Here is a 13,795-nt window from a genome sequence, read left to right as displayed (position 1 = left end):
TATCAAGTATATAATATGAAGAATTTTTTTGCTTTCATACATGAATGTCAGCACAGGCTAACTTTGATTCTACTCTATGTAGGCACTGTTGTTCCCCCCCCGCCCAGGAAATCGTAATTCTTAACATTTTTTCAAGACTTGCTTCATGTAATATTTGTCTCCAAATTTGTTTTTCACCTTTCAGTTTTTCTGTGTAAACTTTTTCTGTTCACAAATAGTTTGTTTTGTTTTTTATCTTCAGGTTTTGGTTTTTTTTTTGTTTTGTTTTTGTTTTTTTTTTTATTTTCTAGGAATCTCCTGTAAAAACAAAACAAACAAAAAAATCCCTTAATGCCATGGTAGAGCTGTTGCATGCTCAACTTAGGATAAGCACTACGACAATGGATGTGAAATCCACCAAGGTTGCGAAACCAGCTGAAGCTGACTCACAATCATAAAATTGCCTGCAGGCTTCTTGCTAATATTCAGTGTCAGGCATAGATTTTCTTACTTCATGCCTGACACGCATGCTGGGCTACAGGATGATTCAGATAACAGAAGGGTACTATGAAAAACAAAACAAAACCCACACGAAACCATCAAAAGAAATAGTGGGATGAACCAAACCAAATCTTTTGCGCTCGTGTTTGCTTCGATCCTGGTTTTGTCCGTACCTTCGTGAGCGGCGTACAGGCAGCTCAGTTGTATATTGGCAAAGCAGGTTCCTTAATTTTGTCAATAATTCAGTGTAGATTCAGGGACGACAAATGTTGCTGCACTCGAAGTATTTTTGTCATGTATTAAGTCTCTTAAAGCCTTTTGTCTAGATGAATCAGTAGAGGCCAACCTAGCACCACAGAATTCCCTTCCCACCTTCTCCTCGCTTTCTGAGTCTTTTAGATGTCCAGCGTACAATGGGAAAAAGCCTGATTTGGATGTTTTATGGATTTTCCAAATCCCTATTTATACATGCAAATGAAACTTTATATAGCAATGAATTACCGATATCGATTTCTAAATACCATATATATAATGAATGCAGTGTATCTTTTTATTGATAAGAAGGCTAGACCAGGACTACATACCTGTATATTTTGAAAGTTAAATATATAATTACTCTAAAAGGTCGTACACCTCTATCTAATAACTTAAGACAACAAATTGGTCTGTTGTTCGTAACAGCTTTTTATGGAAATACCGTTTGTCATGTGTTCATACAGCTTTCAAGGTTAATGACAGAACTGATGGAAAGTGACTAGTTTCTTTATACAGCCACCCCTTTTATTTTTTTGTTCTTGACTTAAAAAGTAATCTACCTCTTAAAATTTGTAGTTTAATACTTGTTTGGTGAATTTGTGCCACTTTCACTATCACTATCATTCCCATTTTGTTACATTTCTGTTATGGGGACTTTATGTTGAAATATTGTATAAAGCATTTGTAGCAAGTTTAAAAAAAAAATAAAATATTTAAAATTATTTAAATTGTTTTGGACACTTCAATTGTACTATATGTGATTTACATTTTACATTAATTTCGTTTTGTTTTCGTTTTGGGTTGTTAATCTTGGAGCATGTTCCTGTATTAAAGTTTGCTGTTAGTTATATTGTTTCTTCTATTGGAGAGTGATATAAAGACTATTCTAATGCAAACATTAAAAATTACAATTTGACATAAAAGTGGGGTTGTCATTGCTTTTGAACATTGTAGCCTTGCTGAAGATATACTGTAAATGCAGGTAAGCAACTGAAGAGGGATTTTTCTCCTCCAGCATGCAATACATCATGTAAGTTGCAGATGTATTAAAAGAATCTCTGTGGTGTTGCAAGCACTTAATGACCAACTAGATGGAACTATCATGACACATTTTATAGAACTGTAACCAATAAAGTAAACTTTTTAAAAACTTGTGGGAAACTTGCCTTTTGTGTGGAAACCAGATGTGCCAGGAAAAATGAAACAATGTACATCTAGAAGGAATTAAGTGTGCTTGCATCCTTTAGTTGTCTACACCCAGTTCACTGAAACAAGTTTATACCACTTTGACACTTCTGTGTTAGTCTTAGATTTTTAACTTACACAGTTAATTAATTTAAACTATTTTAATTAAAATTAGACACAGTATTTCAACATTTTCTGATACTATTATGTTCTATTTTTATATGCTTTAAACTTCTGAAATGGTTTAATTAAAACAATATGTGTAAAGAGTTTTGGCTCTGTTGAGAGTTTTGGAATGCTGCATTCCACCCCCAGGGTTTGCATTCTGCCTCCTGCAGCGGAGCTGGAAGCATCTGTGTCCATATTAGTGCGGCAGTTGGATGGGATAACGTAGCATCGTAAAGATCACCCGTGTTACAGTAGCCCATTTCTTAGCATGTTCACTACTAATCCAGGAGTAAGTTAATATTCCATGTAGTTGTCTCTTCAAATTAATACTTCTGATTGAGTAAGTTTCTTCGGCAAGAACTCCCTGTTCAGTTTCTCATTGGATATGTCATTCCTGGAACATGTTACCCTCTCCATAGCAAAGTTTTCCTGGAATTTTAACTGATAGGGAAAATCTGGTGCAACGATGCGGAAGTTTGAACATTGTTCATAGAGTGTTTTTGCAGGCACATCTGCATTGTGATAACATACATGGCAGTTTAATAGTTGCACCATGATTAAAGAGGTGAATTCTTAGTCTAGCTTACAGCAGCAATTGTGTCAATTAGGTGGTAGGACAGCTACAGTGAAAGTTTTTAGTATTGATTGGGTTTTACTATATTTACCTAAGTGAAAACATTTTGGTTTGCATACCCATAGTTGTATTTGGATATGTTATAAGAATTAGGAAACATGAAAAAAAGGTAAAAACTCTCCTGTAGTTTTGAAGTTACCGAGGGTGGGATGTAAACTTAACTAGTCATTTCGCATCTTCCTTCTGTTATTGACAACTGAAATACCAGTTGGTGTTTGGTTTTACTGCAGTCTCGTATTTTGATCACCTTGTAAGGATTTATTAGAGATGTCTAGCAGTGAACTGATCATAAATAAACCAGCTTCCTTCCCTCATTCCTTAATATTATGGCAAAAACCCTGTTGCCATTGTCTTTGCTGTTTCTTTGGTGAGATATTAAATCCTGTTGTGTCCCAAGGATGTTGCCACTCTGTGATGGTTCACAGACATTCATGCACACCAGTTCTCAAATGAGGTTCTGTATGATGGACATCTGTATTCCAAAGTGAGAGCTAGTCATCAAGGAAGGAGTTTCATTCCTAAATAGGCTATTCATCGCAGATAGGAAATGTACAACTTTTATAGTTACTATAGCTGTTGCATCTCATCTGCAGTTATTGGAGTCCCGTTCTGTCTCTGAACCACAGTCTCTTCAGCCGCCATCTACTTCTAAACCTCTTCCTTAGTTAAGAGGAAGCCTTACTGCTATCGAGTCACCTCTGACAGCTGCGTCCCGTGCATACTTCATCACTTTTCATTCGTGTTTTGCTGATCCTGCATGTTTACTTCTCTTAGTAAGTCTCTAAGAATTGGTTGAGTGTACTTTTGAAAGCATGCGTTTGAAAAAGAGCATTGAAATACTGCTTTTTTTTTTTTTTTTTCCAGATACAAGGCAGTAAAACACTGAAACTCAAAGGGAAGCTTGAGCAGGCATCAAGTTGGAGGGAGGCTTTTTCTTAAGAGATAGGTAGTAGCTTCATTTTCCTAATTTATTCAAAGCTCGAGTGGTTTGTGGAACATAGTATAGTAATCAGCAACGTGTACTTTGTATATCTCTCTGCTTATTTTTTTGTAAGACACTTCTGTTTCACAAGCCAAACAGGGTCTCTGAGTCATGTTTTGGATGACGGTATTCCCAGAAACTGCCAAAGGGTTGTGAGAAACAGCTTTGATTATTCAGCGGGTGATGTTCCATTTTTGAGAAGCGCAGGCTCAGCATTCAGTGTGTACGGTACAAGGTGGTGTTGCACGCTGGAGGTGTGCTGCCTTTCAGATGAACGGCAACACTGAGACTTGCACTACTCATAACGCCCTGTGCCAGGCAAAAAAAGAATAATAATCTCGTATCTGGGCCTGTTTCAGCAGAGCCTGCCCCAGTTCCTTCTGCAGCTTAGGTGATGCTGCTCAGCAAAGTTAAATGCCCACGGTAAAGTAAATGCAAGGACCTTTCTTTTTAGGGAAGTGGTACTATTGAGAACGCAGAGGGTGTGCTAAAGGCATTTGAAGGCCTGGCAGCAAGTGGAAACAGGAGAGAGCTCAGTCTGTTCTCCTTGCTGTGGTTTGGTGTTGAACCCCGAGCGCTGATGCTGCTCCTGGAGGGAACTGGCTTTGGAAGTGCCAGGCAGGCCAAGCAAACTCGCTCTGGTGCAGATTGTGAGTGAGCAGCAGTTAGTTGTGTCCCAACTGTGACTTGATGGTAGAATTTATTTAGCATTTCATTTAGGTACTGTGCTTTCTGCTAAACATTGCAGTGTGGAAGAAGGTAGGAAAGTGAGAAATAACTAATTCTTCCATCATTGAGCTGCTTTGAAGAGTTGCACACTCAAACACCGTTGTCAGTGGCATTTGACTGAAGTTGTATTCCCCATTCAGTATGGCAAATGCTTTCACTCATCTGTCTTTTTAAATCAAAAGCACATTTTGTTCTTCTTTATGCAATGAGATGTGCAAGGTGGAGGGGTCATACTAGTTCTGCTAGCCTTCAGTCAACATTTTGAACTTACTTGGAGTAACCATTTGTGTATAAAGCTAGATAAAAATCAGCTACAGTCTTCTCTATGTGATCAATTTTTCTCATTATTTCCCTCTGTCGTGAATGGGATTCAGCAGATACAAACTTTTTATCAAATTATCAGTTTAGGTTACTTGACAGTGTAGAAGATGTATTTGAGTACTGCTATTTTTAATCCAACGTTCTTCACCTTTTGGCTCGCACAATGCTCAGTGCTTCTTTAAAAGGGCAGGAAGATAAATTGCTGACGTGATTCTGTTCATCTAAATTTATAGACCTAGACCAAGATCTTTTAAAGTGACTAATAATTTCTTTGAGCTCAATTTGAAGAACAATCAAGAAGACTGATTTTCTAAAACAGCTCAGTAGCCATCCTCAGTGCTGACTCCCTTTAAAGTGACTACTTTAGATCACTAGTTGCTTTTGAAAATCTAGTTATGTTCAAGTAAAAAGGTATTGATACGTTAATTTTAGGTAGTCCCCCAGGTGAGTTATAGGCACAGTGTGAGATTTTTTCCTTCAGTTCTCAGTGTTGGTTTGGTGTTCGTCACTGAAGTTATTAGTGGTCTGAAGCAGGATTTTGCTGGGAGTGGAACTAAGTCAACAATGAAGAAACTTGAACTGTGGAGCACATGCATGAAACAAAACAATTTTTGAATCATTGTGAGGGAGAAATGGTACTTTAAAGGGTTTAAGTCCTTTGAATGGCAGTGGTTAGAGTGCTGCTGTGTGTCTGGTTGGAAGCTGGGAATGCAGGGATCCCAACAACAGGTTTTTCCAGTTCAGATTCATGAAAGGCCTGACCATAAAACCATAGTATTCATGTTACGGCCTTTAGCGTCACGTGATTGCAAGATAAAATCCTGGCGTGTTCCAGCTTTTTCACCGCTTTCATAAATAAATGCACGTAAGTCTCAAAATAGCTGCAGTACAGCACATTAAGATCCTTTTTGCTGCTCCCCCATTTTTTGTACACAGAGGCAGGACTCTTAGACAGAAAAGAGGGACAACTCCTCTTTTCTCCTCCTCAACAAAATTCTATCCACAAACCTTTTTTGTCCTGCTAAATATTTTGTTTCACTTAAAAAAAAAAAAAGTTCACGTAATTGGTGGTTGATGTTTTTCCAAGTCCTTGTTTTCTGTATTTACTTTCCCACTAAGCAATATGCTAGTGCAAGAGAGTACACGCCAGTTGGGTTAGCAACACGATGTTTTAGTTCTCACTGGGAGCAGAAAGCCCAGAAATCTCATTTATCCACGCCCCGAACCCCCTCTCTTGCCTTCTGGCTTGTAAAATTACCTTGCCTACTTCTGCAAAGCCAGGAATTTAGGCTTAATCATCCACACCTCTTTACTTTTTTTTTTTTTCCCAGGCAGTCAATTATTTTAGAAGTGAGTCCGTGTCAGCTTAGACATTGTTTTATTTAAGAGGAGTAAATGCTTTTGATAGAATATGTCCCTGAAATGTCTGTTGTTAGGAGATATGTTGGAGTGTGTGTGTTTGTGAAATGTCAGGCCATATGCTTGAGTTTTTTAGATTGGAAGCATAAAAGTATAAGCTCTGCAAGAATAATTAATTGAGGTAAAAATGTGAACCTAAATTACCTGAATGTTCTGTCACATACTGTGATGACTTTGTTGTGTTCACTGAGTTTCACTGGTGTGAGCAGCAGCCATGTCAGATCGCTACGGCCTTCATTCCCACGAGTAACGTGACTTATTTTTCTGGGATGTTTCTAGTGAACTAAACTAACAACTTGGAAGAGTGTTAATTGCACAAGTGTGGTAGAAGACGAGGTAATTTGCATTAAAAATACCAAATATATTTTGAGGATGTCTGAGGGAAGGGTGAGTGCCAGGCTCGGGCGTTTTTACTGGCTGCCTAGTTCGTGTGTGCTGCTCATTTCAAGGCTCAGTGGCCTAAGAAGGGGTATGGAAGGAGGAATTTGATTTAGATAAATAAGGTGGAACTTCTTAAGTATTCAGGAGACAATTTAGCTTGGGGAACAGTGATGCAGTGTGATAGGGGAACCATTGCCTTTGTTCTTGCTTCTGCTTTAAGACCGCAGATTTTCTGGGAGACCTTGGCAAATCACTTTCCTTCTGACTCAGTTCTGCATCCGAAAATGGGGGTTATGGTACTGACTCTGATTGCAAAACACTTTCAGGTCCAAGGATGGAAGACTGTAAGACCTGAGATCAGTGTGTTTTTATTGTAGCAAGTCTCACCAAATTCCGTGATTTGTCTCTCTCTAGGGCATGCTTTCAGTTGGGAGCGCGTGCTTTAGGCCCTGCCTATATGTAAAAAAAATAGCATCATTTGACTTATAATTTAGCTTTAATTTATGGTATAGCTAGTACATTTACCAAAACTGTTTATGCTGATTTAAAAGTCCTCGTTGACAGAGAAAACTTAGTGTAGACGAGTCCTTCCTGCTGCCTGACATTTGGTTTCTGTGCCCTTTTTCTTGCAAGCATAGGATGTTTTCTGATGTTATTCTCTTTTTTTTTTTTTCTTTTTTTTTTTTTCTTTTTTTCCTGCTAGGATGTTCTTAAACAATGGGCTGGCTGGGGCTGGCTGTAGCGTGGGGTGTGCTGTCTGTCCTCTGTTGTTCGGGCCGTGATGTGGACTGTGCGCGGTGGTGCGATGGGGCTGGGGTACGGCCCCCTCGCCCCTGCCCGGTAAAGTCCTGACTGCACAGGGCGTCTAAGAATTCCTTTTCTTTTGCCTGTCTCCAGTTACCCCAGCACGGGTGATGGGGAAAGCAGGTGCAAAGTGACAGTGCTAAAAATAGCAAATCTCAATAACTGTTCCTACATGGAAGAGGGGAAAGATCCCTTTAACATGTTGGTTTTGGGGGCACAATGAGGGGTGTGCATTTGAAAATGCAGGTCAGATTTTCTCAGATACTTTGTCTCTGGATTTGAGGCTTTGTTTTGTTGTTTTGTTGGTTTTTTTTTTTTAGTTTCCCACAAGACCTAGGCATTGGCTCATTACATGCAATAACACGCAGATGTTATTGATTATCGAAGCACTTTTACAAGGCATAATTAATATTCTGACATTAAGCATTACTTAAATGGAAACATTCTAAATAAAAAGAAACTAAAATTTCTCTCATCTACTTTATAGTAAAGAACTGAAGCCAAACAACCTAAACTTATTTTGGATGTTCTTCTGTTTCCCTTGGTACCAGTCCTTATATGGGACAACAAAATCTGTCTTTTGTTGACTTCCTCATTACCACTTTCTGATTCTTACACACTAGATGAATGCTTCAGTATTAAATCCACAGAGGCTGGAGAGTATGATTTACATATAACAATAACAAAACTTTGGCAGACGATTTTAACCACAAATTTTAATTTGGAAATAATAGAATTGCTTACTTCTCAAAATTTCTGTGGTTTTGTTTTTCTGTTGTAATGGAAAATTTTGCACTTTATGTCTTAACTTGCAGTTACGCTGCACTGCAAAATCTGTATGTAAGGACAAACAAAAACAGGAATCTCCTTTAAAGGGTGTATATTGAACTCTCAAAATAATCTGGAGAAAACCCTAAATTTTAACTTCTTAGACATGTTGTTGTGTAATAAAATTGTATTTCAAAAGATGTTCCTTTAGAAGAACGTAAGTAGTTGGTTTTGGTTAGCCCTTTGAAGAATTTGCGTGTAGAAGGCAGGTATGTAATTACTGCAGGTATGGGGGGTGCGCAGGTGCGAGGGGGAGCAGACGTGCGTCTGCACGCACCAGGGAGGTACAAGTATGTGCAAGATGGCAAAAGATGCTGAATTTAAAAACAAATAGGGGATTTTTTTTTTGTCTTTTACTGTGAGGAAGTTTAGGTTGGATATACGTTTGAACTGAGATTGTATGTTTACAATAGGGCATAAGCCCTATTTCCATTGCTTTGATTCATGTTTTCAGGGTTTCTTCTTGAAATCACAGTTGACAGAGATGTGATGCTGTCAGTTAAAATCTCCGATTTTCACTTTCATGTTGGGATTCTTGGAGTCAGTTCAATATTAGAAGTGAAATTAACTTATCTGCAGTGAAGGCACTGTAACAGTGCTCACTGTAGTGACTTGTTTGCGTCATTCTTTATCTGCTTATAGTGGCAAAAGCATAGTGCAGACCTTGACCTTGGGAGAAATGACCAGATTTGGTATTACCATAGAATCACAGACTGGTTTGGGTTGGAAGGGACCTTAAAGATCATCTAGTTCCAACCCCCCTGCCGCAGACAGGGACACTTGCGTATTTAAAGTAAAGTTCCTTTTGTTTAAATATGTATTTTTAGAACCTGATATGGACTGTCCTGAGAAAACAGACTGTGACTCTTTTAGTTGTTGTTTACACAACTGTTTTTGTGGGTCTGTCTGTCCCAGTTGGAGGGTCTGGGCGCGAGGCTGGGCGCCGCTTGCAGTTGACATTGTCTGTTTCCTACTGAAGTAAACCGACAGCGCTGGGTCAGAACAAGGCAAAAAACCCTCTTGCCTTTAGCAGCGGTTCAGCACTGTCAGGGTGGGTGCGGTGAGGAGGGTTTTGTCTCGTCGCTCACCCGCCCCCTAAAGCGGGTCTCGGGTTCCCCCCCCGCACCCAGCCCGTGTGCGGGTGTCCGGGGCCTCTGAGCGCTCGGAGGCTCCGCCGGGCCGCTAGATGTCGCCCCACCGCCTGGCGCCGGGCAAGGCGGGAAAGCGGGCGGTGCCGCGGGCCCGCCCACAGCCCCCCCTCATGGGGCACAGACCCCCCCTCATGGCCACCCGCAGCCGGTACAGGGCACAGACCCCCCCTCATGGCCATAGCAGGGTAACATACAAAAACATGAGTTGGGGTTGTGACAAGATAAACTGGTGTAATGAAGCGATATGGGCTTGGGCAAGTTAATGATCTGGTCCAGTGTTACTGGTGAAGCTGAACTGATCTCCTGTTGGTTGACTTTAAACAAGACGCTGTCTTCTGCCCCTTCATTTCCCCATCTGTAACATGCAGATAATCATCTCCTTTAGACTGATGTGATAGGTAAGGAACATTATACTTACATGTGTAAAGGGAAAAGTGAGAATGAGTGCCAGCAAAATCAAGACTCTGCAGCCTGAAATTTAATCTTTGTTAAATATGTTCAAAAAATAACATTTGGGGGAAAAGTTAGTGAAGTTCTGAAGTTTACTACCTCCTGAATAACGGGAGTGGTTGCTAATGAAATGTTAACATCCCTAACTGTGGCATAGACCATTTAGTTGTGGGAAACCCAAGCAGAACTTAAATCTTGGGCATCTCTCCTGCGTGGCACTCGCTGAATGACTTGTCCTGCTTCCAGCTCAGCGTAGCAGGGCGGTTACTCTAACTACTTAATCTTGAAGCTGACTCTGATTAAATGCAACTCTCTGTATTTGCAGGTACTAGGAACTTGTGACTGGAAAAGGTGAGGTGAAGTAATCCTCAAGCATTATCCTCTCCGGCTTTTTCTCAGATGAGGTGAGACCGGTTCCTCCGTAGCTAACAAGGACAGCGGTTTCTTCTGCTGGAAGCAATGGCGTGCTTCTGTCATATTGTCCTTCCGTCCAGAGGGAGAGAGTGCAGAGCAGGGCTCCTGCCTTCTCCAGAGAGTGACGAACTGTGGATGCTGGTGAGAGGGTGATCTCTGGGTCCCCTGCCACGTGGAGTCCACACATCAACAGCCAGCGGAATAACATGGAGAAATGTTCAGACATTTGCAGGCAGATTAACTGTGTTCAGAGGGTTGGTGGGTCTGGATGAGTCTCCTCTTTCTGGTAGAACACAGAGGGGTTTAACATACTATGCAATTAAATTCTGAAAAGACTGTTACATCATTTTAGTTTCTACTTTACATCCTAACGGGTAAAGAACTGGGCATCCCACAAGAATCCACTGAAGGGAGCGGTAGGTTTTGCTGAGGTTTCCACATCTGAAGTCTGTGGGTACCCCAGTCTCTTGACTTTGTACCATTAGCTTTAATGGGCACGATGCCTTTGCTTTCAGAGTGTGTCAGGACCCACGTTTTTTTTGGAAGACCGCCGGTTCAGTGATCTCTCTGAAATGCACTGATAGCCCAGTTTCATAAAGGGACCAGCACCCATTCCTCAAAAGCTGCCATTACATTTGTTGCCAGTCTGGTACTCTTGTTCCAGTCAGGATTTATTTCTTCAGTGAGAGTATCAAACACGCATGTTGCTGTGCAGCATCACACAACACTTTTCCTTAAATATGGAGCTTGTGTTTGTGACTCTCAATACAAGCGTGTTTAGTTGCAATGGTCCTGTAGAGAGGGCATCCATGAAGGTAGCTGGCAGCCAGTGAAGACAAGTTGCAGAAACATCCAGGTGGTTGATAAAACGCAGGGCAAAAAGGTCTCTTACCTCTTGCCAAAGTGGTGACAATCACACGCAGGTGCATCATCATCAGGCAGGGGTGCTTCCCTGCAGACTTCACCTCTGAGATGAAGGGTTCCTTCTGTCAAGACAAATTTTTGCAGGATCCCTGCTAATGTAGTGTCCGAGTTTGGGATATTTCAAGGAGGCCAAGGGGGTCGATTGCCCTATTTCCCCCATATTTCAGTCAATTTCTTCCTCTCCTTGTCTTTGCACTTCACACAGATAAGCACACATCTGTGTATGCACATGTTAGTTGAGAAGAAACAAGTGCCCAGTTGATACTCCTTCCCACCACCGCCCTGAAAAAGTAAAAAAAGGATCAATTTTATGTCTATCTATCTATATATATGACATATATATTAATATATATGTATGAAATTGCTGAAAACAGTTAATTTCTATAGTTTTGATGAAAATCAAATGGCTCAAAGTGAATACAAAAGCTTTAAGTAAAAGCATTGGTTTGTTCACCGTAAAAATATTTTAGCTACGTGTTGTTAGAGTTGGAAAGAAAAGATCTTCAGGATCTTGTACTATCTAGCTACAGCTTTTTTGGATAAACCCCTATTGGAGGCTTTCTAAGTGCAATTGTGGTTTGGGGGAAGGCTGAGATGCTGAGAACTAGATGAGCCATAAAAAGCTACATCCCCTCCCGTGATGGAAGTGATGCTTCCAGTTCAGGACTGTGAGACCATGGAGATGCAGGCTTTGTGGGGAGAGCTTGTGCCGTTGCTGGCTGCTCTGTCTCTTTCCTAGGGTGGAGAGGCTCTAGGATTCATCCCCTCCTGAGCTTTTGGCTAGCAATAATTTCCTCTTGAAATATGTGATGTACTAATTCCAAACAAAGGCTGAAATTTTTCATAGCAGCCTTGGAAGACTGAGATTCTCCTTATTCATTAAAACTAGTCGGAAGTGAGTATCCAAATCTGCTAGGCAGCTTGGTACATCTTGGTCAGATAGCACAGAAATTAAGTTTCTTTGCCTTATGTAGATCTCAAAGAAGCTGGCATGCACATACAGTTCTCTAATCAGTTTTGCTCACTTGAGTTTTGCGTGTTATCGTTTTCTCTCCACATTTCCTCCTTCTTCTCATCATCTACTGTTAGTATGGTAAACCCTGTTCTTTCAAACAGGAATGATCTTCCTGGGTGTCTGGATAGCATCTAGACCATTTGAAGGATGAATATACAGTGCTAATGAAAACCAGCTCCAATGTACTCTGTCTTAAAGTACCAGTATGACATGCCCTTGATTTTCCCAGTGCAGCTTTGTTAGGCATTTTGTCGAAGATCACACTTACTTGTATGAATTTTCACTGGTCACACAAGGATTGTTGCTGAGGAAGAGCTTTCTTGCCATGTAGCCTAAATCCTGCTTTGAACTATCAGTTCTTCTGAGACCCACTCAACTTCCAGCAACAGTAAGTTAAATAAAGTACAGAGTTTCTGGCACGGCTGCTGCTGAGTTCAGTGCCTTTAAGGCATACCAATGAGGTTATTAGAGGTCACTTTTGTGCAATGTATTTTTGCTGCTTTTTTTAGAGCGGTATTAACTATAATAACTGACAAACTCAAGGAGAGGAGTGTGTAAACTGTTGTGACATATGAACTTTTTTCCCAGAGAAATTCTGGTTTATCACAAAAGCCTGTAAATATGTATTTACGATTTTAAAAGCACGTCTTTATGTCCCTGGTTGTAAATGCTCCGTTTTTAAAAGTTTTATAACATGTGTTACTCAACCAAGAGACCACAGCATGCAGCTTTATATTGTACTGGTCTGTTTGAAGGATCCATTACCATCTAAGCTGTGGCAGAAAAATATCCATGCCACTGACAAGAAATAACCCATGGTTGCACCAGTCTTTTCATCATTTTCCCTCAGATAACGAATGCAGGTTTTTTGGGAGGGTGGGGGAGTTGATTTTTCTTGCAGAAAAGAGAATAACTTCAAAATGGTGTCATTTCTCTGGAACAATGAGGATATTTTATTCCCAGTAAATTCAGGAAAGTATGCCATTTTTTTTTCCCAAGGCAGAATTTCACAGTTTTGCAGCAACTTTTTAACCTCCCCCGTGCCTGCTGATGAAACGTGAAATTTTGCCCTTGACTAGTATCACAAGTTCTTGTGACAATTCAAGGAGAGGATGGGGAAAAAGCTCAGGTTTTGCATGTAGGATTTTGCAAGGCTGACACCGGTAGCTCTGCAGTGCTCTCATGACAATGCTGATACCGAGAAGTTTCTTAAAAATAAACTCTGTGGAGATGTGGTGTTACCTGGTTGGTGCTTGGGTTCTGAACATTGCTCTGGAAGGCTGAAAGCTCTGTTGTCTGTCTGCCATGTAAAGAAAAAAAACAATAAATTAATGTGACAAACCGCATCATGGAAATACATATTATTATTTCAGCAAAGGAAGTCTTCAAGATGGGGATCCAGTGTATTCTAGCTCTGAAATAACTGAATGGTTTGGGGTTTTTCTGGTGGGTGGCAGGAGAGGAGAAAGGAGATAGAAATGTCAGCTTGGTCCATCAAGCTCCATGCATGCTAACAGTAATCGCTGCAGACCTGGCAGCTTCCGACTCTGGGTCTAAGCTCTTGGATACGCAGCACAGAAGCCCTTTGTGGTTTGGACTCTCCATTCAAAGCCAAACCTCTTGTTGAAGCATTGCAGCGTTGTGGAAGCAACACA

General features: G+C 40.6%; 1 protein-coding gene across 5 annotated transcripts in view; it reads left to right on the top strand.

The window, feature by feature from the left end:
* The window catches only part of PRDM2 (PR/SET domain 2), a 69,858-nt gene extending 56,382 nt beyond the window's left edge, over positions 1–13,476 (top strand). For 2 of the 5 annotated variants that reach the window (XM_068414312.1, XM_068414316.1), the window contains one exon: positions 242–1,886. In XM_068414312.1, the coding sequence (XP_068270413.1) occupies positions 242–290 (49 nt within the window). In that variant the 3' untranslated portion in view covers positions 291–1,886. Of the gene's footprint in view, positions 1–241; positions 1,887–3,586; positions 3,635–10,112 lie in introns of those variants that run through there. The other 3 variants (XM_068414315.1, XM_068414313.1, XM_068414314.1) reach the window with 3 other exon arrangements.
* The last annotated feature ends 319 nt before the right edge of the window (positions 13,477–13,795 follow it).

Source organism: Nyctibius grandis, chromosome 17 (genome assembly GCF_013368605.1).
Source record: "Nyctibius grandis isolate bNycGra1 chromosome 17, bNycGra1.pri, whole genome shotgun sequence".
Classification (NCBI taxonomy): Eukaryota; Metazoa; Chordata; class Aves; order Nyctibiiformes; family Nyctibiidae; genus Nyctibius; species Nyctibius grandis.
The sequence above is the reverse complement of the archived record's forward strand: the minus strand, read 5'-3'. Positions and strand labels throughout refer to the sequence as shown.